This window comes from Lolium rigidum, chromosome 1 (assembly GCF_022539505.1).
Source record: "Lolium rigidum isolate FL_2022 chromosome 1, APGP_CSIRO_Lrig_0.1, whole genome shotgun sequence".
NCBI classification, from domain to species: Eukaryota; Viridiplantae; Streptophyta; class Magnoliopsida; order Poales; family Poaceae; genus Lolium; species Lolium rigidum.
This window is the reverse complement of record NC_061508.1, coordinates 363,290,373-363,313,964: the sequence shown is the minus strand read 5'-3', so window position 1 is coordinate 363,313,964 and position 23,592 is coordinate 363,290,373. Positions and strand designations below refer to the sequence as shown.

The 23,592-nt window shown below is 40.6% G+C and overlaps 1 protein-coding gene across 1 annotated transcript; it reads left to right on the top strand.

Annotated features, from left to right (window-relative positions):
• Window positions 1–646: 646 nt before the first annotated feature.
• Window positions 647–1,856, top strand: LOC124684746. The gene is made up of 2 exons (XM_047219004.1): window positions 647–922; window positions 1,091–1,856. Exons 1-2 carry the CDS (start codon window positions 647–649, stop codon window positions 1,640–1,642), a joined length of 828 nt encoding a protein of 275 aa, XP_047074960.1. The 3' UTR covers window positions 1,643–1,856.
• Window positions 1,857–23,592: the final 21,736 nt, after the last annotated feature.

The window sequence follows — 23,592 nt, the reverse complement described above, 5'->3', positions numbered from 1 at the left end:
GTTAAAGGACACAATACATACATCTATTGAGCTACAAGTAGCAATGTTCCTGCACACAGTTGGGCACAACGTTAGGAATAGAGTAATTGGCTTGAACTATGGTAGATCCGGTGAAGTTGTTAGCCGTTATTTTAAAAGAGTCCTCCATGCCATCGGTGAGCTACGAGATGAGCTTATTAGGAAGCCATCATTAGAGACCCCTGCGAAAATAGAAGGGAATTATCGGTGGGATCCATACTTTAAGGTATGAGAATGTGTGTCCACAGGTCCTTCTATGCACTGATATATCTAGATAATGAACTTTGGTTTTATTTTTTCCACCCAATAGGATTGTATTGGAGCTATTGATGGTACACATGTGTGAGCCTCCGTTACAAAGGATTTGGAGGCCTCCTTTCGTGGTAGAAAGACTAATACTACTCAAAATGTGATGGCAGCCGTTGATTTTGATCTTCGGTTCACATATGTATTGGCTGAAATGGCATATGTAATGACATTTTATTTGCTGAAATGGCATATGTAATGACATTTTATTTGTTGATTGCTTTTTTATGTCATATAGTTGCTGAAGTGACATCTTCATGTGTTCTATTATGTGTAACATTGTAGGAATATGGAAACTAAGCAAGTTGCATGGACACCCACCATGTCAGCATACATGCTTGCTAACTTGTGTGATGTTGTGGCAAAGGGCACTAGAACATCTACCGGCTTCAAGAAGTGTCACTATGTTGCTTGTGCCAAAGCGTTGAATGATCATTTTCATCTTAGCTTGACTGACACACAGATCAGCAATCATAATAGGACATGGAGGAGGAAATATCAGAAGATAGTGAAACTGAAGCAACTGAGTGGGGCAGGATGGGATGAAGAGAAGTTTATTATTGTTCTTGACCATGAGCATTACACAAACCATATTCTGGTATGTCTTTTATGCCTATGTACTTGCTGAAATGTTTCATACTATGCATATATAGTTGCTGAAGCAACATATTTCATGCATTACTAGTTGTTGGAATATGGCCTTATATTCCTATATACTGCTGGAGTTAGTTCATTTATGCATATATATCACTGGATTTTTTTGTAGGATCACAAGGAGGATGAACCTTTCCTTAACAAGCCTATTGAGCATTTTGAAGAGATGGCTACAATTCATGGAGGAAGCATGGCCACGGGGCAATTTTCTAGAGGCTCAAGTGAGCCTCTAGCATCAAATAATGTGGTTCATCTTGATGAAGAAGTAGCTGCCACACCTGACGAAGTTGGCCAATCACAGAATGTTGGTGAGTCCTCGGCTCCCAAACAGAAAAAGGCCAAAACTAACCCTTCTACGGATGCGGGGCTGCAAGCAACTCTCTTGGCTTGTAGTGAAAGACTTGCTATTGCTATAGAGAAGACGGCTGACACCAACAACAACTCTACACTTGAGCTTTGGGAGAACATGAAAAAACTCCCAGGTTTTGGTTTGGATTTCCTAGCTCATTACTATGCCTACTTGGTTGAGAATCCTCGCACTGCAACAGCATTTCAAGTGTTGGAGAATGAGCAAAAGATGATATGGGTTGCTAGGTATGTGAAAAATACATTCCCAGATATTGTTCAAAGTGTTGATCCAACTGATGGAGGAGCCGACGACTGAAGGCTGTTTGTGTGTGGTACCTGAATTGTCTTTTTGATGACAACCAAGCATTAGGCTACGAGTTGGACATATGGCTACTTAGATGGGTGACTTTTGATGACAAGCAAACATTGAACTATGTGTTGTATGAACTTGTTGAACTATGGCATGTAATAGTTGCAGCTAGGTAAGTAATGTTTAGTACGATATCGCATTATGAAATTAGACTTTGAAATTTCTCAAAATATCTCTTATTTCGAAATTGCTACTGTTTGCTTATATTCTTGTGGTGGTAATCTCACCATACAGGTAAAGATGTCACCACTACACCATATCCACTCCCCATCCCTTGGCCCCAACCACATTTTAACATGCTAGCCAAACAAAAAAAATGGCTCATCCATCATACTCAACCAAACAAGAAATATGGCTATCCCTAACCAGGTGGTTGGGGGTGCCCTCATCCCCTGAAGGATACCCTCTAAACCAAACAGCCCCTAAATACGAGCCTCGATCGGCTCTCAGGTTATCCTGTGAATCGGCTCAAGGAGCCAATCCACCCATGATTCGTACGAGGTGCACGAATATATGGTGGTCCTGCTTGATCAAGATAAAGCTAAAGCGATCTACGACGATTCAGGGTTTTCACCGCATAATCGGATCATCCTACTCACGATTGGGCCTCGCGGTCACGTACGGTGATCGTAAGCCGATCCTAGACAAGGCCTAAAAACCAACACGAGGTTGATCCCCGGAACATCCTGTCTAGGGCTAGCAAACGACACCCTACGCGTCGCTGGATCCTCCAACCCTTTGTAAGGCCTAACTATTGCAGATATTAAACTAATCCTTGAAGAACAAGGAGCAACCGTAACGGATCGGATCTACTAAATAATGATCAAGCGGGGTGCCGCCCCTACACCCAAGATAGGTGTAAGGGCGGCTAGATGTATAAGGGTTGCACTACGACAGCATATGATACGAAGAACAATGCTAACCGTAACACATCTAAGATAACTACGTTGCTCGCCATCAAAAAGGCTTCGATACGAGCAACGCATGAACAACGAAATAAGCTTGTGCTGCCTAGATCGCAAGATGCGATCTAGGCAGCATGATGCTTACCGAAAGAAACCCTCGAGACGAAGGAGTTGGCGATGCGCCGAGATTGATTTGTGGTGAACGTTGGTTGTTGTTTATTTCATAAACCCTAGATACATATTTATAGTCCAGGGGACTTTCTAATTTAGGTGTGCACCTAACCGTGCACGGGTAAAACTCTATCTTTTAATCTAAGATGCGATCTACTATATTACAGATACACGGGCAATCCAGCCCAAACTCCTCGTGCAAGGCCGCCTCAGAGATCTTCCACATGTAATCTTCCAAGCCCATCTCCCTTACGGCCCATCTCCTGATTTGGCCAAAATCTGGTGATAACATATGCACACCTATTGCTCCACCTGCTACTACAGCAGAATTCTTTGAAATTAAACCTGCTTTACTGAATCTTGTTATGAGAGAGCAATTTTCTGGTGTTAGTTCTGATGATGCTGCTGCCCATCTTAATAATTTTGTTGAATTGTGTGAAATGCAAAAGTATAAAGATGTAGATGGTGATATTATAAAATTGAAATTGTTTCCTTTCTCATTAAGAGGAAGAGCTAAAGATTGGTTGCTATCTTTGCCTAAGAATAGTATTGATTCATGGACTAAATGTAAGGATGCTTTTATTGGTAGATATTATCCTCCCGCTAAAATTATATCTTTGAGAAGTAGCATAATGAATTTTAAACAATTAGATAATGAACATGTTGCTCAAGCATGGGAGAGAATGAAATCTTTGGTAAAGAATTGCCCAACCCATGGACTGACTACTTGGATGATCATCCAAACCTTTTATGCAGGACTGAATTTCTCTTCGCGGAACCTATTGGATTCAACTGCTGGAAGTACCTTTATGTCCATCACTCTTGGTGAAGAAACAAAGCTCCTTGATAATATGATGATTAATTACTCTGAATGGCACACGGAAAGAGCTCCACAAGGTAAGAAGGTAAATTCTGTCGAAGAAACCTCCTCCTTGAGTGATAAGATTGATGTGATTATGTCTATGATTGTGAATGGTAGATCTAATGTTGATCCTAATAATGTTCCTTTAGCTTCATTGGTTGCTTAAGAAGAAAATGTTGATGTGAATTTCATTAAAAATAATAATTTCAACAACAATGCTTATAGGAACAATTCTGGTAATAACTATAGGCCATATCCTTCTGCTAATGGTAATGGTTATGGTAATTCTTATGGGAATTCTTACAACAATAATAGGAGTGTACCCCCTGGTCTTGAAGCCATGCTTAAAGAATTTATTAGTACACAAAGCTGCTTTTAACAAATCTGTTGAGGAAAAGCTTGATAAAATTGATATTCTTGCTTCTAAGGTTGATAGACTTGCCTCCGATGTTGATCTTTTAAAATTGAAAGTTATGCCTAATAAGGACATTGATAATAAGATTACTACTACAGCAAATGCCATCCAAGTTAGAATTAATGAGAATATAAGATTAATGGCTGAATTGCGTGCTAGGTGGGATAGAGAAGAAAATGAAAAACTAGCTAAAGAGAATAATGTAGCTAAAGTTTGGACTATTACCACCACTAGTAATGATAATGCTCCACATGTTTCTGCACCTCCTACTAATCATGGTGAAAGAATTGGTGTTGGCAATGTTTCCACTTCTAATGCAAAGCCTGCAAAATTGCCTGAAATTGCTAAAACTGCTGAAACTGCTTGTGATAAAACTGCTGAAATTTTTTCCAACATTGGGGATGATGATCCCATTGCTGTAGCTCATAATGGTTTAGACTTTGATGATTGCCACATCTCTGAAGTTATAAAGTTCTTACAAAAGCTTGCTAAAAGTCCCAACGCTAGTGCTATAAATTTGACCTTTACAAAACATATTACAAATGCTCTCATAAAAGCTAGAGAAGAGAAACTAAAACTTGAAACCTCTATTCCTAAAAAGTTAGAAGATGGTTGGGAGCCCATCATTAAGATGAAGGTCAATGATTTTGATTGTAATGCTTTATGTGATCTTGGTGCAAGTATTTTTGTTATGCCTAAGAAATTCTATGATATGCTTGACTTGCCACCATTGAAAAACTGTTATTTGGATGTTAATCTCGCTGATAATGCTAGAAAGAAATCTTTGGGGAGAGTTGATAATGTTCGCATTATGGTTAACAATAACCTTGTCCCCGTTGATTTCGTTGTCTTGGATATTGAATGCAATGCATCTTGCCCCATTATATTGGGAAGACCTTTTCTTCGAACCGTTGGTGCTACTATTGATATGAAGGAAGGTAATATTAAATATCAATTTCCTCTCAAGAAAGGTATGGAACACTTCCCTAGAAAAAGAATGAAGTTACCTTATGATTCTATTATTAGAACAAATTATGATGTCGATGCTTCATCTCTTGATAATACTTGATTTACACTTTACGCGCCTAGGCTGAAAGGCGTTAAAGAAAAGCGCTTATGGGAGACAACCCATGTTTTTACTACAGTACTTTGTTTTATATTTGAGTCTTGGAAGTTGTTTACTACTGTAGCAACCTCTCCTTATCATGTTTTTGTGCCAAGTAAAGTCTCTATGGTAAACTTGATGCTAGATTTGGATTGCTGCACAGAAACAGCATTGCTGTCTGTCACGAATTCGCGCAGAAGTCTCTGTAAAAAAATCAAAAAAATCTGCAAATTTACGTGTGTGATCCTCAGATATGTACGCAACTTTCATTAGTTTTCAGTTTTTCCGTTTGAGCAAGTTAAGTGCCCCTTCCAGGTTCGTCTTTACGGACTGTTCTGTTTTTGACAGATTCTGCCTTTTATTTCGCATTGCCTCTTTTGCTACGTTGGATGAATTTCTTTGATCCATTAATGTCCAGTAGCTTTGTGCAATGTTAAGAATGATTGTGTCACCTCTGAACATGTGAATTTTTTATTGTGCACTAACCCTCTAATGAGTTGGCTTGAAGTTTGGTGTGAAGGAAGTTTTCAAGGGTCAAGAGAGGAGTATGATATAATATGATCAAGGAGAGTGAAAGCTCTAAGCTTGGGGATGCCCCGGTGGTTCACCCCTGCATATTTTAAGAAGACTCAAGCGTCTAAGCTTGGGGATGCCCAAGGCATCCCCTTCTTCATCGACAACATTATCGAGTTCCTCCCTGAAACTATATTTTTATTCCATCACATCTTATGTGCTTTGCTTGGAGCGTCTGTTTGTTTTTGTTTTTGTTTTTGTTTGAATAAAATGGATTCTAGCATTCATTGTGTGGGAGAGAGACACGCTCCGCTGTTGCATATGGACAAATATGTCCTTAGGCTTTACTCATAGTATTCATGGCGAAGGTTGAATCTTCTTCGTTAAATTGTTATATGGTTGGAATCGGGAAATGCTACATGTAGTAATTCTAAAATGTCTTGAATAATTTGATACTTGGCAATTGTTGTGCTCATGTTTAAGCTCTTGCATCATATACTTTGCACCCATTAATGAAGAAATTGTTATCACCAGAATTTGACCGAGTCAGAGGTGGGCCGCGATCAAGATTGATTTGAAGAATATACATGGAAGAAAGACGTGAATCGGCATGTTATGCAAAGTTTGGGCTAGTTTGCCCGTGTATCTGTAACATAGTAGATTACGTGTCGGTTAGTTAGAGTTTGCCTCATGCACGGTTGGGATTATTCCCACGTTAGAAAGTCCCTTGGACTATAAATATGTATCTAGGGTTTATGAAATAAACAACAACCAACGTTCACCACAAATCAATCTCGGCGCATCGCCAACTCCTTCGTCTCGAGGGTTTCTTTCCGGTAAGCATCATGCTGCCTAGATCGCATCTTGCGATCTAGGCAGCACTAGCTTATTTCGTTGTTCATGCGTTGCTCGTACTCGAAGCCTTTTTGATGGCGAGCAACGTAGTTATCTTAGATGTGTTAGGGTTAGCATTGTTCTTCGTATCATATGCTTGTCGTAGTGCAACCCTCATACATCTAGCCGCCCTTACACCTATCTTAGGTGTAGGGGCGGCACCCGCTTGATCATTATTCGGTAGATCCGATCCGTTATGGTTGCTCCTTGTTCTTCAAGGATTAGTTTAATATCCGCAATAGTTAGGCCTTACAAAGGGTTGGAGGATCCAGCGACGCGTAGGGTGTAGTTTGCTAGCCCTAGACAGGATGTTCCGGGGATCAACCTCGTGTTGGTTTTTAGGCCTTGTCTAGGATCGGCTTACGATCACCGTACGTGACCGCGAGGCCCAATCGTGAGTAGGATGATCCGATTATGCGGTGAAAACCCGAAATCGTCGTAGATCATTTTAGCTTTATCTTGATCAAGCAGGACCACCATATATTCGTACACCTCGTGCGAATCATGGGTGGATCGGCTCCTTGAGCCGATTCACAGGATAACCTGAGAGCCGATCGAGGCTCGTATTTAATGTTTACGTGTATGCCATGCAGGAAACTAAGCGAGGCATCTCCATCACCTTCCTGGCCAAGTATAGGTCAGGTGGCACGCCCTTGCACCAGCATCGGAAATGCGTGCCGTAGGCTTTGCGGGCCGTCGCTCGGAGGGACCAGGGCCAGCCGCAGCCCTAAGTTGTTCCCGGCTCTACTGTGTTGCCTGTCGCTGCTTGCCAGTGGGTTTCTGACCGCAACACATTCTGGCACGCCCGGTGGGACAATCTTCTACATCAACCACATCGCCATCTACATCTGAGATGGCGGACGGCACTCCAGTCACGTACGAGGATCTGACCAACGAGCTCAAGAAGAAGTATGACGAGGTCAAAGCTATCCTCGAGGCCGACCTCATCGGCTCTTTTCACAGAACCCGTTCACATGGCATCAGGTGGAAGGGGTTCTCGCCTGATGGTGCGCTTGATGGAATAGACACTGTCGCGCCCGTCGAAGAGCGCACCGGGTCCCTGCGTCGGGAGATTAACTACATGGTGGCTCACTCGCTGCACCGCCACTGCGAGAACCTGGTGAACACTTTGGAGCGTGTCGCTCTTCGGGTGATCCGAGAGATCATGAGGCACCGGTACTCTCCGTCGGGACTCGTGGGGACCCCGGACTAGCTGTCCGAAATTCCCTGTTATGTATACGAGTTCACGATCCCATGATCAGTGCGCCGTGAACACATAACCGAACTGATATCAAATTACACCATCCATTACAAAGCGGAATAAGAAAATTACAACATGGTCACATGACCAATACTTACATAATAGCCTCGAAGGGCTGAACTAAAACATCAGAGTAGCATCATCACTACAGCGACACGCAGTACCCAAGTCATCTGCCATAACCCTACGAAGCAAGCCGGCTGGGAAGACGTTCCTAGCTCGCATAGACGTCGTCAACTCCTTCTTCATCTGTCGAACTCCTTCAAGTCTGGCCAAGTAAATAGCCAGGGACAAAGCCGTGAGTACATTTGGAATTGTACTCGCAAACCATCAAGAAGGTGATAAAAATTCTAACTAGAGAAGACAAGAGAGGAAAAATAGTTTCTCTCGTGGATGTAGCATGTGGAAGAGAAATAGTTTCTCTTGTGGATATAGCATGTGGAAGAGAAATAGTTTCTCTTGTGGATATAGCATCCCGGCATCTCGAGTGATGGGGACACTAAGGGAGTCCTATGACATCTCTATACCTTTGTTAAAGAAGAGGTAGCATACCGCCATCTCAATTGATGGGGATACTAGGGAAGTCCTATGACATCTCTATATCTTTGTTGAAGAAGATACTTCAAAAGATAAACTATGACATCTCTATATCTTTATTGAAGAAGAGTCCCTCTACATGAAACACTAGGAAGGGTCACCCAATTTTGTTTCATTTTCCTCGACCATCTCCATATGGTCGGCACCAGCCTTTCCGTACCCTTCCGGTACATCCAACACACATATTTCCTTTGGAAATCATTTTCTAAACCAAAACTCGACACAGCTCGGTAACGGCCATCCCAACCGTCCATGACCGCGGACGCGGCTATTCGAATAGATTTTACTCTGCAGAGTTTGCACACTTTCCCCACCTCTATCCGGATACCTATCGTGTGGGCATCATCCCCGCATAACAACATATGCCACGACGGATACCCGAACATGGCCTTTCGCCCATTCGACTTAGCAAGAGGTCCTACCCTATGGAGTATGTACCTCCCCGGCACCGTGGCAGCTCACCTCCTCTTGAGCGTGGCTCCACCGCCAAGCCGGGAGACCCATAGTGTCTTCCGGACGGGTCAGCCCCGAAGGCCTCCCGTTATACTATTGTCCCAACCATGACAACCCGGACTCGGGGGTAACCGTACCCTTGTATAGTTGTGCGGTGCCTCATGCTAAGAAGAACAAACGTCAAACTAAGCTCCGTGCCCACGTTGGAGTAGTTGTGGTTGCGCGGGTTAATTGTTCCGGGCGAATACAAAGAACCATGTGTCGTTTTTCTCAAAAACCCAAGTCACACCCACACTTTCCTCTTTCCAACCATCTTTGTCAAGATCCTTTTCTTTCATAAACCATACGCTTGGGTAAGGTTGCCTCACCCAAGGTTTTCATAAACATTTACAACAAGGTAAACCTTGAGGGGTTCCCAACCTATGGTTTCATGAGTTGAACTAGTATTGCACTACAGCCGAGATGAGAGTCATCCCGCCATAGATGAGGTATAAAGGGGTAGTGGAGTGGATCATACTTGCTTAAGGTAAGCATGTATTATGACAACACAAGGAGGAATATACTCTCAGATTTGTGATGCTAACTACACAACTTAGATAGTGGAGTGTCACTATCCAACATATTCTCCAAGATGGTACACGGCATACTCCTCTCAAGTTGAGAATACACCAAGATCATGACATTGATACCTCTATACTACAAAAGGGGTGGGTGTGGTGTAAGTTACTATCTTGAGATGGAACATGCTCAAGTTGAGCATACAAGATAACCAAGTGGAATAGCACGACCATGTTACCATGCATCCCATAACACAAGGACAAACAGTGGAGCATCACCACTAGGGAGTACCCCACTTGCAATCACACATAGATGACATAAATAGAGATAATAACACACATAGAATGAAGGTGCTTTGAACATCAACAAATGACATCCAACTAGACACCGGATCAGAAATCAAAAGATGGCTTGCCTTGGCTTATTTGTCCCTGGACTTCTTCAACTTCATCAATATAAGAATCCCGTCAATATAAATAAAATCCTTGTCCGAACCACTTCTTCTTCTTCTCCGGAATCGTTCGCATCTATCGTCGGAAAATATAAAAGGAACACAATCAATCACATTGCACTAATCATAACAAGCATGCAACATTCAACAATCAACAAGCAATAGCTAACCACCTTACTACGGGCTAACATACAAAGAACTTATAGATACTACAAAGCAACTAAAAGAGAACCCATTTTATTTACCTAGTAAAGGTATGAGAGTATCATAACTTAGCAATTGCCTCTCTCGGTATCACCATGGCACAACTAAGTATCCCTGGTAGATAACATCATAAAGAGGACAAGTGCATTAGTTGGGCATTACAAACATTCATATTATTTTTTTGAAGCATTTTTGGAAAAGCGGGAAATCATTCTCTCTATTTTGTAAAGCTTACACAACACTACACAAGAATAGGAAGTAAATGATATGCCACACCATTTGAAGACTTAAGCCAAACAATAGAACTAAAGTTAAGTTGCAGAGGTTTTGTTTTGCAAGAATAAAACATTGGTTGACCAATTTTTAAATAAAAGAGTGGGCAAAGGTTTAAAAATAAACCAAAGAGTTTTGGTTCAACAATCCATGTCACACATACACATTAGTAACAGTAAGAAATATGCATGAATAGAGACTAACACTATTTTTCCTAGATGGCCAGTACTAATACAAGACTAACCCAATTGGATTCACTCAAAAATATTAAACCTACAAATTTAGGAATTTGTTTGAATCTGGCTGTACAGAAAACAAGATCTGTAAGCCATAAATTGTAGAAAAATCCTAAAAATATGAGACCACTGGCATTTGAAAGATATTTAAACAGAGATGCATACACAATTGGATTTGGGTTCAAATAGTTTCTGAAGCTCTCACAAATGGATTAACAAGGTTACTGTATGTCTTTACCATTTTCTTTACAACTGGATTTTCATAATAGATAAATGTTTGAAACTTGTTGGAGATGATTAAGAAAACATACAGCAGTCCTACAAAGTTGGAATCACTCAATTAGGTTCAAAGATGGATTTTTTGTGATTTAAAAACTAACAGCCATGTCTGCAGAACACACAGAACAAGTTTAATTCACCACAAATCGTACATGATTCATAAAAATATGAGGTCAGTTGCATCTGAAAGGTATTGAAAAGGTGGTTCTTACCCAGTTTGTTTCATTCAAAAAATCGTTCCCAAGCTCCTGATTTAATTCGACAAAGTCAGATCTGACCAGATCTTGATCTGTGAACCATTTCAGTTTCAGGGGGTCAATCGAAGTGAAACCACCGCCAAAATGAAGGTACTACAGAAGGCTTTCACCCACAGTTGAGTTTGCTCAAAAAGGTTTCGTAAAACGGAAGAAATCTAATAAATAGTGAATCTGCATGTTTTCAGAACTTTATTTACCACGGACAATCCATAACGAATTTGAGGATGAGACCAACGCCAAGTTGTAGATATTTTCCGTATCTATCTGAGGAACTTTGAATCACTCGATTTGGATCTGCACACGAGATTCGGTGGATTTTACAAGTTCGTACCAGAATCTGAAACAGCAAGATAGCAGAAATTACTGCAAGGATTTGGACGAACTTTGCTCAAGAACTTCAGATCTGAGGATAGCTCAAGCTTCTCCATGCTTAGACCAACATGCACCTGCATCAAGATCCAATCTTAGCAATGGAAGAAGAAGAAGAGGAGAGAAATCCATCTAGGGTTGGGGAGAAGAAGGAGAGGGATGCTCTCATGGTGAGGGGAAGCTTGAGGGAGGAGGGGAGCTTCATCTTGGTGGATCTTCATGGCCATGGCCGGCCATGTGAGCAAGGGGGAGCAGAAGCTCGTGGAGAAGAGGTAGGAGAGGGATGGGAGTGAGTGGAGGAAGGAGTGGGGAGTGAAAAATGAGAGCAAAGGGAGGTGGAGTGGCCGGCCAAGTGAGCTTTATAGAGGGAGAGAGTGGTGGCTGCCTCCTTTTTGATTGGCTAGGATGGGTGGCTGCCCATTTAATTGTTGGGGTAGTTGGGAGACAAGGCTTGCAAGAGAAGAAAATGGAGATGAAGAAATTTCAGCTCATGCATGCCAAGAGCTTGGCATGGTCGGCTACTTGTTGACATTACAAGTGGGCAAGCAAGGTGCAATGCCACTTCATGAGTGTCGACCAATGTTGAGTGTTGGGAGGTTTAGCTAAAAATGGTTTGATGATGTATTAAAATTTGGGAGATAAGTGATAATAGACATTGGTGCCTATGTGGGAGAATAAAACACTTAGATCAAGTGATCAACTTGGCCAAAAGATGATGGTGGTGATGGTGGTTTAGACAATTGTAGAGCAAGGCTAAGAGAGATGGTGAGTGAAATAACCATACTCACAAGGATGAATATGGTGGCATAAGCCATCAACATGAGGTCAAGATGATGATGGTAAACCATACAAGAGTGAGATGTGATGAATGAATGGAAGTTGTTGATTAGATCTGGAACTTTACAGAGGTGGGTCTCCACCACTATGAGAGTTGATCAAAATGTTGGATAGGGTTTATATTGAACTTTCCTTTGAAAACATTTTGAAAGAGATCCAATGATTTTTAAAACAAAATGGGTCTACTTGCATAATAATGCCAAATAGATTTTTCCCCTGTGTTATCAAAAGGTGCAAGGATGGCACATGTACCAAAACCATGCACTTAAAAGAAGGAAGAAAATCAAATGCCTTTATAGAAAGTCTTTTTGGGTTGAAGGGAATGGGATGATACAAAATACCATCCACAATCTCTCTTGTTATTTGAAGAAAACATTTAAGGAGTTTTAATAACAAGGAGTGATTTTTTTGTGGCTAAAACCAGGGAAGAAAAACAATAGGGTTTTTGAGAAAGAAAACTAATTTAGGAAGGAGTGTTCTCAAGGGTAGATGGTGGCTACAAAATGTACCCATCATACCTACTCTTGGTTTTGTGGATATTAAAATTGGATTAAATAAACACAAGAGGTAAAAGAGGAAGAAGTGATCTGGTGCTGAAACATTGGATAGGATACCAGATCAAGAGATTATAAGAGTTGCAAGTGGAGGATGTGACATGTAAGATGTGGAAGTTGTAGAGGGTGTTGTATAGAAGAGATCCATGCACTGAGGTCACCAAAAACAGTTGTGGGTGCTAAGAGATCAACTGCCAAAGTTGGAATCTTTTAAGTAGGCACACTCATGTTGCCATCAGGAGGGAGGTTTGATGTAGTAAAAAGAAAAACAATTCTTCCTAAGCCACACATGTGTTTTATTTAGTGAGTTGCTTGTTTAACCACTAGAGGTGTTGTTATTAAGGGTAGCTCAAAACAAAACTCAACAAGCAAATCAAGACAATTTATCTACCAACAGATCAAGGCAATCCATCATAACAAACAGATCAAGGCAATTCATGTTAATTAGTCTATAGAAAAAGTTTTTGTTCCCCCTAATTTTTGCACTTTGGATAATTAAACAAGCTTGCAAAAAGTTGGGGTGTTACAGAGCTTCCACCCTTAAAATAATCTCGTCCCGAGATTACTAAGCATAGAACTAGAGGGGTTGTAAAGTTTAACTAAAGTTAGACTCCATTCTTTTGTAGATGTGCCATTTTTTGAGAAGGTCGTTGCTTCATCTTCTGGGAGACATGATGGAATCCTGTCGATGGTGAGCTTCATGAAGAGGTTGAATACTCCAAGCAGGTGTTAGAGTCCACGATTCAAGGAGAGTTAGCGCACTCCAGCGGTGCTTTAGCAGGGTTGAAAACTTTTTAGAGTTAACTTTAAATTTTAGTGGAAGACGAAGTCTTCCACCCTTAAAATTGTTCATAGGGGGGTTTAAAAACTCTAAGCTTCGGCCAAGGGTCTTGTCAGTGCTTTCGAAGAAGTGATCTTTCTCTCGTCTTGAGTTGAAGCATCTTCAGGGAGCGAGGTGCAGTCCACAGCTTCAAGGGAAGTTAGTGCATCCCAAATTCCCAACGGTGTTTTAGAAAGGTTTAAATTTTTAGGGTCAGCTCCAATTTTTAGTGGAAGACGAAGTCTTCCACCCTTAGGATTTTTCATCGGGTTTCGGAAAAACTCTGAGCTTATGCCTTGTAGTCCCGTTCGGGCTTCGAAGAAGTCGTCGATCTTCCGTATTCGGTTGAAGAATCTTCGGGAGACGATGTGTAGTCCACGACTTCAAGAGGCACTCACGGTGTTTATTAGACCATATAACGCGCGGTAAGTTAGTAAGTCGATGAAACGCCCGGTTGGTCTCCATATGAAGCAGACAACGAAGGCCGTCGAAGACAATCTTCAGCTTGAGGGTCAGTGTTGACTTATACCACTTAAGAAGTGAGTAGGTAAAATACACCTAATCTTGAGTCTTGAGGTATCTTCATAAGCTTCACTTGATGAGGAACAGATGAACCATGTGATGTAACTTGGGTCTGATGCTATTGTTCTCTCAGTTTGTTAGATGGTGTGTTAGAGGGTGGTTTCAAAATGATATCCTTGAGGTTAGCGCGATTATACTCCAAGGTTAGACAAAGTTAGTATGCATGTCTTCTTGCAGAGGTGCAGTCACTCTTGAAGGTAGGGTCTTCTGTCTTCTCGGCTTAGTAGAGATGCTTCAGCTGATCTTGAAAGTAGTTGGCGTAGATAGGGGTCTGGGTCAGTTTCTCTGACGGTTGAGAATCGATGGTTAACAGGGTTAACTTATCCATTTAGCTAGCAGTAAGCATTTTATCGGCGAGGTAGATGACTGTGAAAACGTCTTAGAGGGGCTTCCTACGCTGGTTTATCACACCAAGAGTGTTTTTCAGACCTAAAGACCAAGACAATCAAACACACAACAAACAAATAAAAACACTCAAGACAACACACTTAGGGAACTACAAGCAATCATCAAACCTGACATGGTAACACAAGTACCCATGGATGACTAATACGCGGGGGTAGCTCAATCAAAGCGATTGAGTTTTGTCCTATCCATCCTATAGGTTTGGGCTGGTCACATATGTTGCAGTCTTCAGCTTGTTGACATCGTCTTCAACAAGGATTCTTGAAGCGAGAGAGTGGTGATGTGGCCTCGGTGTTGAGTCGTCGAGGTTGAGGTAGAGGCTAAAACTCGTGTAGTCTTCTTGCTCAACATCCCGGGGACGTGGGGTCTTCGAAGGGGTAGTTGTGTAGGTACTCCCAAAGTCGGCATCTTCTCGGTGGCTGGCCTAAAAATTACTAGTCAAAAACTGAGGACTTGATCCCTGACGACTGCAAAAAGTGCAAGTCCACGGAGGAAAAAGGTCAGATCTTTGACATACTTTGGTGACAACCAAAGACATGATATTATCATTCTTTTATGTGCACACTAAGTCGGCCTCCAATCTTCAATAGTTGTCGTTGGAGATTCATGAGTCTTCCTGAGGGATTGATGTATCTTTGAGTTCGAGTCTCCGGTCTGAGTTGGGGACATCGTCCAATATGTAGGTTTGAAGTGGATGAGACAATAGAGTAAGAATTTTCAAACACTTCTATAAAGCGGAGAGATAAGAATTTAGAAGTTTTGAAGAAACAAGAGGAGTAGAAACTATGCTTCCGACTAACGAAAGAATTTGTTTGGTAAATAGTTTTGCCCAAGTACTTGTTTCCTAACTAACGTCCATGCTAACTAAGGTCTCCTACAGTCGGGATGGCTCGATACCAGCTCGTGGGGACCCCGGACTAGCTGTCCGAAATTCCCTGTTATGTATACGGTTCACGATCCCATGATCAGTGCGCCGTGAACACATAACCGAACTGATATCAAATTACACCATCCATTACAAAGCGGAATAACAAAATTACAACATGGTCACATGACGAATACTTACATAATAGCCTCGAAGGGCTGAACTAAAACATCGTAGTAGCATCATCACTTCAGCAGCAGCAAGTACCCAAGTCATCTGCCATAACCCTACAGGCAACTGACTGGGAAGACGTTCCTAGCTCGCATAGACGTCGTCAACTCCTTCTTCATCTGTCGAACTCCTTCAAGTCTGGCCAAGTAAATAGCCAGGGACAAAGCCGTGAGTACATTTGGAATTGTACTCGCAAACCATCAAGAAGGTGATAAAAATTCTAACTAGAGAAGACAAGAGAGGAAAAATAGTTTCTCTCGTGGATGTAGCATGTGGAAGAGAAATAGTTTCTCTTGTGGATATAGCATGTGGAAGAGAAATAGTTTCTCTTGTGGATATAGCATCCCGGCATCTCGAGTGATGGGGACACTAAGGGAGTCCTATGACATCTCTATACCTTTGTTAAAGAAGAGGTAGCATACCGCCATCTCAATTGATGGGGATACTAGGGAAGTCCTATGACATCTCTATATCTTTGTTGAAGAAGATACTTCAAAAGATAAACTATGACATCTCTATATCTTTATTGAAGAAGAGTCCCTCTACATGAAACACTAGGAAGGGTCACCCAATTTTGTTTCATTTTCCTCGACCATCTCCATATGGTCGGCACCAGCCTTTCCGTACCCTTCCGGTACATCCAACACACATATTTCCTTTGGAAATCATTTTCTAAACCAAAACTCGACACGGCTCGGTAACGGCCATCCCAACCGTCCATGACCGCGGACGCGGCTATTCGAATAGATTTTACTCCGCAGAGTTTGCACACTTTCCCCACCTCTATCCGGATACCTATCGTGTGGGCATCATCCCCGCATAACAACATATGCCACGACGGATACCCGAACATAGCCTTTCGCCCGTTCGACTTAGCAAGAGGTCCTACCCTATGGAGTATGTGAAGGAGATATTCCCTAGAGGCAATAATAAAGTGGTTATTATTTATATCTTTATGTTTATGATAAATGTTTATATATCATGCTATAATTGTATTAACCGAAACATTAGTACATGTGTGATATGTAGACAACAAGAAGTCCCTAGTATGCCTCTTAAACTAGCTTGTTGATTAATGGATGATTAGTTTCATAATCATGAACATTGGATGTTATTAATAACAAGGTTATATCATTATATGAATGATGTAATGGACACACCCAATTAAGCGTAGCATAAGATCTCGTCATTAAGTTATTTGCTATAAGCTTTCGATACATAGTTACCTAGTCCTTATGACCATGAGATCATATAAATCACTTATACCGGAAAGGTACTTTGATTACATCAAACGCCACTGCGTAAATGGGTGGTTATAAAGGTGGGATTAAGTATCCGGAAAGTATGAGTTTAGGCATATGGATCAACAGTGGGATTTGTCCATCCCGATGACGGATAGATATACTCTGGGCCCTCTCGGTGGAATGTCGTCTAATGTCTTGCAAGCATATGAATAAGTTCATAAGAGACCACATACCACGGTACGAGTAAAAGAGTACTTGTCAGGAGACGAGGTTGAACAAGGTATAGAGTGATACCGATGATCAAACCTCGGACAAGTAAAATATCGCGAGACAAAGGGAATTGGTAATGTATGTGAATGGTTCATTCGATCACTAATGTCATCGTTGAATATGTGGGAGCCATTATGGATCTCCAGATCCCGCTATTGGTTATTGGTCGGAGTGAGTACTCAACCATGTCCGCATAGTTCACGAACCGTAGGGTGACACACTTAAAGTTGGATGTTGAAATGGTAGTACTTGAATATGGAATGGAGTTCGAATATTTGTTCGGAGTCCCGGATGAGATCCCGGACATCACGAGGAGTTCCGGAATGGTCCGGAGAATAAGATTCATATATAGGATGTCATTTTATGTGAATTAAAATGTCGCGGAACGTTCTATGGAAGGTTCTAGAAGGTTCTAGAAAAGTCCGGAAGAAACCACCAAGGAAGGTGGAGTCCACATGGGACTCCACCTCCATGGCCGGCCAACCCTAGTGGGGGAGGAGTCCCAAGTGGACTCCCCTTAGGGGGCCGGCCACCCCCCCATATGGGAGGTGGAAACCCCACTTTTGGTGGGAGTCCTAGATGGGCTAGGTTTCCCCCTCTTATGGAAGGTTTTTGGTTCGGGTCTTATTCGAAGACTTGGACACCAACCTTGGGGATCCACCTATATAATGAGGGGCCAAGGGAGGGGGCCGGCCACCCCAAGACCACAAGCTGGCCGCCCCCCTTGAGTGGCCGGCCACCCCCTCCCAAACCCTAGCCGCCCCCTTCTCCTCCATATCTCCCGCGTAGCTTAGCGAAGCTCCGCCGGACTTCTTCACCGCCACCGACACCACGCCGTCGTGCCGTCGGATTCAAGAGGAGCTACTACTTCCGCTGCCCGCTGGAACGGGGAGGTGGACGTCGTCTTCATCAACAACCGAACGTGTGACCGAGTACGGAGGTGCTGCCCGTTCGTGGCGCCGGAAGCGATCGTGATCAAGATCTTCTACGCGCTTTTGCAAGCGGCAAGTGATCGTCTACCGCAGCAATAAGAGCCTACTCTTATAGGCTTTGGAATCTCTTCAAGGGTTAGTCTTGATCATCCCCTCGTTGCTACCGTCTTCTAGATTGCATCTTGGCTTGGATTTCGTGTTCGCGGTAGGAAAATTTTTGTTTTCTATGCTACGTTATCCTACAGTGGTATCAGAGCCGTGTCTATGCATAGATGGTTGCACGAGTAGAACACAATGGTTTGTGGGCATTGATGCTCTTGTTATCTTTAGTTTGAGTACTTTGCATCTTTGTGGCATAGTGGGATGAAGCGGCTCGGACTAACTTTACATGAACGCGTTCATGAGACTTGTTCCTCGTTCGACATGCAACTTGTATTGCATAAGAGGCTTTGCGGGTGTCTGTCTCTCCTACTATAGTGAAGATTCAATTTACTCTTCTATCGAAAACATTAGTATCAACGTTGTGGTTCATGTTCGTAGGTAGATTAGATCACTCTCGAAAACCCTAAACCACGTAAAATATGCAAACCAAATTAGAGACGTCTAACTTGTTTTTGCAGGGTTTGGTGATGTGATATGGCCATAATATGATGATGAATATGTATAAGATGATCATTATTGTATTGTGGCAACCGGCAGGAGCCTTATGGTTGTCTTTAAATTTCATGTTGAGTAGTATTTCAAAGTAGTTGTAATAGTTGCTACATGGAGGACAATCATGAAGACGGCGCCATTGACCTTGACGCTACGCCGACGATGATGGAGATCATGCCCAAAGATGATGGAGATCATGTCCGTGCTTTGGAGATGAAGATCAAAGGCGCAAAGACAAAAGGGCCATATCATATCACATATGAACTGCATGTGATGTTAATCCTTTTATGCATCTTATTTTGCTTAGATCGCGACGGTAGCATTATAAGATGATCCCTCACATTAATATCAAGATAATAAAGTGTTCTCCCCTTGTATGCACCGTTGTAATAGTTCGTCGTTTCGAAGCATCTCGTGATGATCGGATGTGATAGATTCAACGATTCACATACAACGGGTGTAAGCCATGTTGCACACGCGGAATACTTGGGTTTGCTTGACGAGCCTAGCATGTACAGACATGGCCTCGGGACAACGGAAACCGAAAGGTTGAACACGAGTCATATGGATGATATGATCAACATGTTGATGTTCACCATTGAAGCTACATCATCTCACGTGATGATCGGTTTTGGTGTAGTGGATTTGGATCGTGTACCACTTAACAACTATGAGGGATGTTGTATTAAGTGGGAGTTCATTAGTAATTAGATTAAAACATGAACTAATTATCATAAACATAGTCTGAATAGTATTTTGAATTAATTTTGTAGAATTGGCATCCGTTTTCTACTATGCGCTAGTCTTGTTATTGAGATAGAAATATTGTTAAAATCTGACAAGAAACTTTACGGATTGGTACCGTATTGTTAAAGAATCAAGAATTGATTAAGTCCTATTGCAAACTTTTAGTAAACCTCACATTGTTGATTCAAAGAGCTATGGTTTCAATTAGTACCTAAAGTTATCTTGTCTCCGTGAAACTTGAAGTTCAAATCTGTTTGAAAAGTAAGGAGCTGAAAATTTAGTTTTCAAAAATAATCAAGGTATGAGATATATGTGATATCTAAGACCTTATTGCAAGATGATAGAATATAATTTGGTGAGACTACATGAACTCATAAGTTTTATGGGAATGTACGAGGGTTGAAGACGCAAGGCGTCACAATCCTCCAACTATTGGAGCACTAACGATATTCGCATATCCATGAAGTGACCATCCTTAATATGCACCGTTACTAAAACTCGTCGTTTCGAAGCATCACGTGATGATCGGGTGTGATAGATTCTACGTGTGCATACAACGGGTGCAAGCTAGATTTGCACATGCAAATACCAAGGCTAAAACTTTACGAGCCTAGCATGTACAGACATGGTCACGAAAAGTCGTCATGATATAATGGATAAAATTATGAGTGAAATTGTTCATCATATTACAAAGTTACTAATAGTGAAATCTGGAACACTTGTCATATGATGATCAACTTCAAAGTAAGAACCTCAAGGTTATTGGTATTTGACCAACAAACCTAGAAGTTATTAATGTTGAAGTGTTTTTCCGAATAATGAGGAAAGCTAAAAGAGAAACTGCAAAAGATATTTTGGCAAAAAGAAAAGAAAAGACTAGAAAGTCTAGCTCGGGTGTATATAAATGATATACATGTTATGGTTGTATTCCTAGTTAAGTCACACAATGAAATTCTTGGGTATTAGTACCATATTGGTTGGTATGAAGTGTCATACAAAACAATGCAATACAAGAATACAATGGCCTAAGTGAGTGACAAGGAATATGATAGGAATGCACGTCAGAAACAAAAATAAAGTGTTATTATGTTCGTCGTTGGCATTCTATCTAGCCCTTAGAATTTATAATAAAGAGCTTAATAAATTGTTATTTTGCTCTGGTCAATTTAAAACAATGAGTTGTTCAAATTATGACATTACTCCATGTACGATGGATAAGTTATTATAAATCTTAATGGTGAAACACACATACATAACACTGACGCTAAAATGCCATAAGGCAAATGATTTGAATTCCACTTATTTGTGGAACCGCCATTTAGGTCATGTTTGAAAGGAACGCATGAAGGAACTCCATGCAAATGGATTTTTGGAGTCATTTGATTTTTGAATCATTTGGCGCTTGCAAATCTTTTCTAAAGAGAATGATTAAAATACCGTTCATAGGCCAAGAGTTGAACGGGCAACAAACTTAGTGAAAAATACATGATGATGTATGTGGTTCACTAGGCATAGTTGTGTGCGGGAGATTCTTCTACTTCATGAAAACTTCAAACAATGAATTGAGTATATATATGTGGATATATTCGATAAGGAAGAAGTTTGAAACATTTGAATGGATTCAAATAAATTTCAGTATGAAGTGGAAATCATCGTAATAGAAATCAAATATCTATGATTGGATCATGGTGGAAATATTTGAATTACGAGTTTTAGCGAGCATCTAAGAGAGTTATGAAATTGTTCTACAACTTACGTTTCTTGGAGTATCATAGTGATGATGAAGTATCCAAGAGATATATCCAAATTTTGTTGGATCAATGATGAGATAAAATATTGATGCCATTATATTTTTGTGGATTATGCTTTAGTGACTACCGCTTTTACACCGAATAGAGCATCATCATGATCCGTTGAAATGACACCATACAAGTTATGGCATGGGTATAAACCCTAATAGTCAACCAAAATCGGATGAATGTCTTTGTTGGTTATCCCGTAGATTTAATTGGGAATTCTTCCCACAAGACAAAGACAAAAGTGTTTGTCAATGTTTCTTATTTCCGAGAAATTGTTTCGAGTGAAGTATTTGAGTGGGAGGACAATATAATTTGATAAGGTTTATAAACCTAAGCATAATGATCAGAGTAGCGAAGCATCGGAATTGGTTTCGGAAGCGGCCACGACGATCATGGCTCTCATGACTACAAAGTGTTTTAGCCATGGAGATCGAAGTACATATTGAACCTTGTAGGTATGGTTTACTTTGTGATCAAATAAATGATTTGTGGACAAAGGATTGATTTTGAACAATGATAAACCAACTACAAACAAAGAAGTTATGATGGGCCCTGACTTCGTTAAAATGGCTATACGCCATAAAATCCAAGATAGATGAATACTTTTTGAAAGTAAATGGATCTATGAAATTGATGGACTTGGATGAAATATCCTTGAAGAAGCTCAACTTATTGAAAAGTTGTTCAAAGAGTTGACTACGATAAGATTAGATCTTCCGTAGCAATGCTTATAGTCTATGTGGATTATTCTAGTAATCACTACATATTTCTTTTATGAGATATGTTAGTAGGATGGCAAAATACACTACTTAACAGAAGTGTATATTAAAGGTGTATACTAGATACAAACCAAGAGTTTTGCTGGTCCGTGAAATACTAGATAGGTATATGAACTTCAATTGGATGAAGTGAGTATTACGGAGTTGGAATCTTCACCAGATGAAATAGTCAAAGAGTTTTTTGATTTCATCAGAGACGATGAAGAGGCTTGCGTTTGCAAGAAATTAAGTGGGAGCGCCTGAGACATATTTATAATACTTATGTAGATGACATATAGTTGGTTATAAATGATGTAATTATATACTTGATTAAAAGGTTTCATTGAAAATTAAACTTCAATGAAAGGATATGGACTGAAACAAATTTAGTGTCAAGATCTATGAAGATAGATTGAAACACATAAATAAGTTTAAGTCAAAGTACATAGAATAGATATTGAAATGGTTCAATATAGAAATATTAAGAAAATATTCTTGTCATGTTAAAATTTTAACAAGACTTGAGTGTATCTGACACTCAATGAGTAAAAACACATGAGTGATTATAGATCACGAATAATATGTACACAATCAGATATCATGTGCTATAAAGTGTTATGAGCATATACCAGAATGATTCATATGATGATCATTGGACGACAGTAAGAATTTCCTTGAATACTTTAGAAGAACTAAGGATATATATATATTTTTGTATGAAGAAATGACAAACAAATCGCTGTAAGGTGTTACACCGATATTGGTTTTGTCACATATAAAATATAATTTCAAATCTCAAATTAGACTAAGTGTTGTTTAAAAGGTAGCACAATGAGCTAGAAGTTGTCTATGCTAGATTTAGAAGAGTTCTAAATATTGTGACGGATTCTACAAAAGAAGGCAGAATATGTCATTGTTTTGACAAATGACAAAGGAATTTAAAGTCAAGAGGTTCTTTGAGAACTTGGTGTAGTTCCGACAGAGTCAGAATTTTGAAGCTATATTGTGTGTGACAATATTAGTGACATATTTCAGACAGACGGAATTAAGGTTCCACCAGAAGATCAAACATATTTAATGCCGACTCATTTGGAAATGAGTAATGCGTTGAGACGCAAAATGAATTACAAAATACATACGTTTCTGAGCGTGTCAGATCCGTTGACTAAAAACCTCTCCCGTGAGCAATACATGATAAAACACCGGAAGGCCAAGGTGTTATATCTTTACAAATGTAAACTAGATTATTGACTCTAGTGCAAGTGGGAGACTGAAGGAGATATGCCCTAGAGGCAATAATAAAGTGGTTATTATTTATATCTTTATGTTTATGATAAATGTTTATATATCATGCTATAATTGTATTAACCGAAACATTAGTACATGTGTGATATG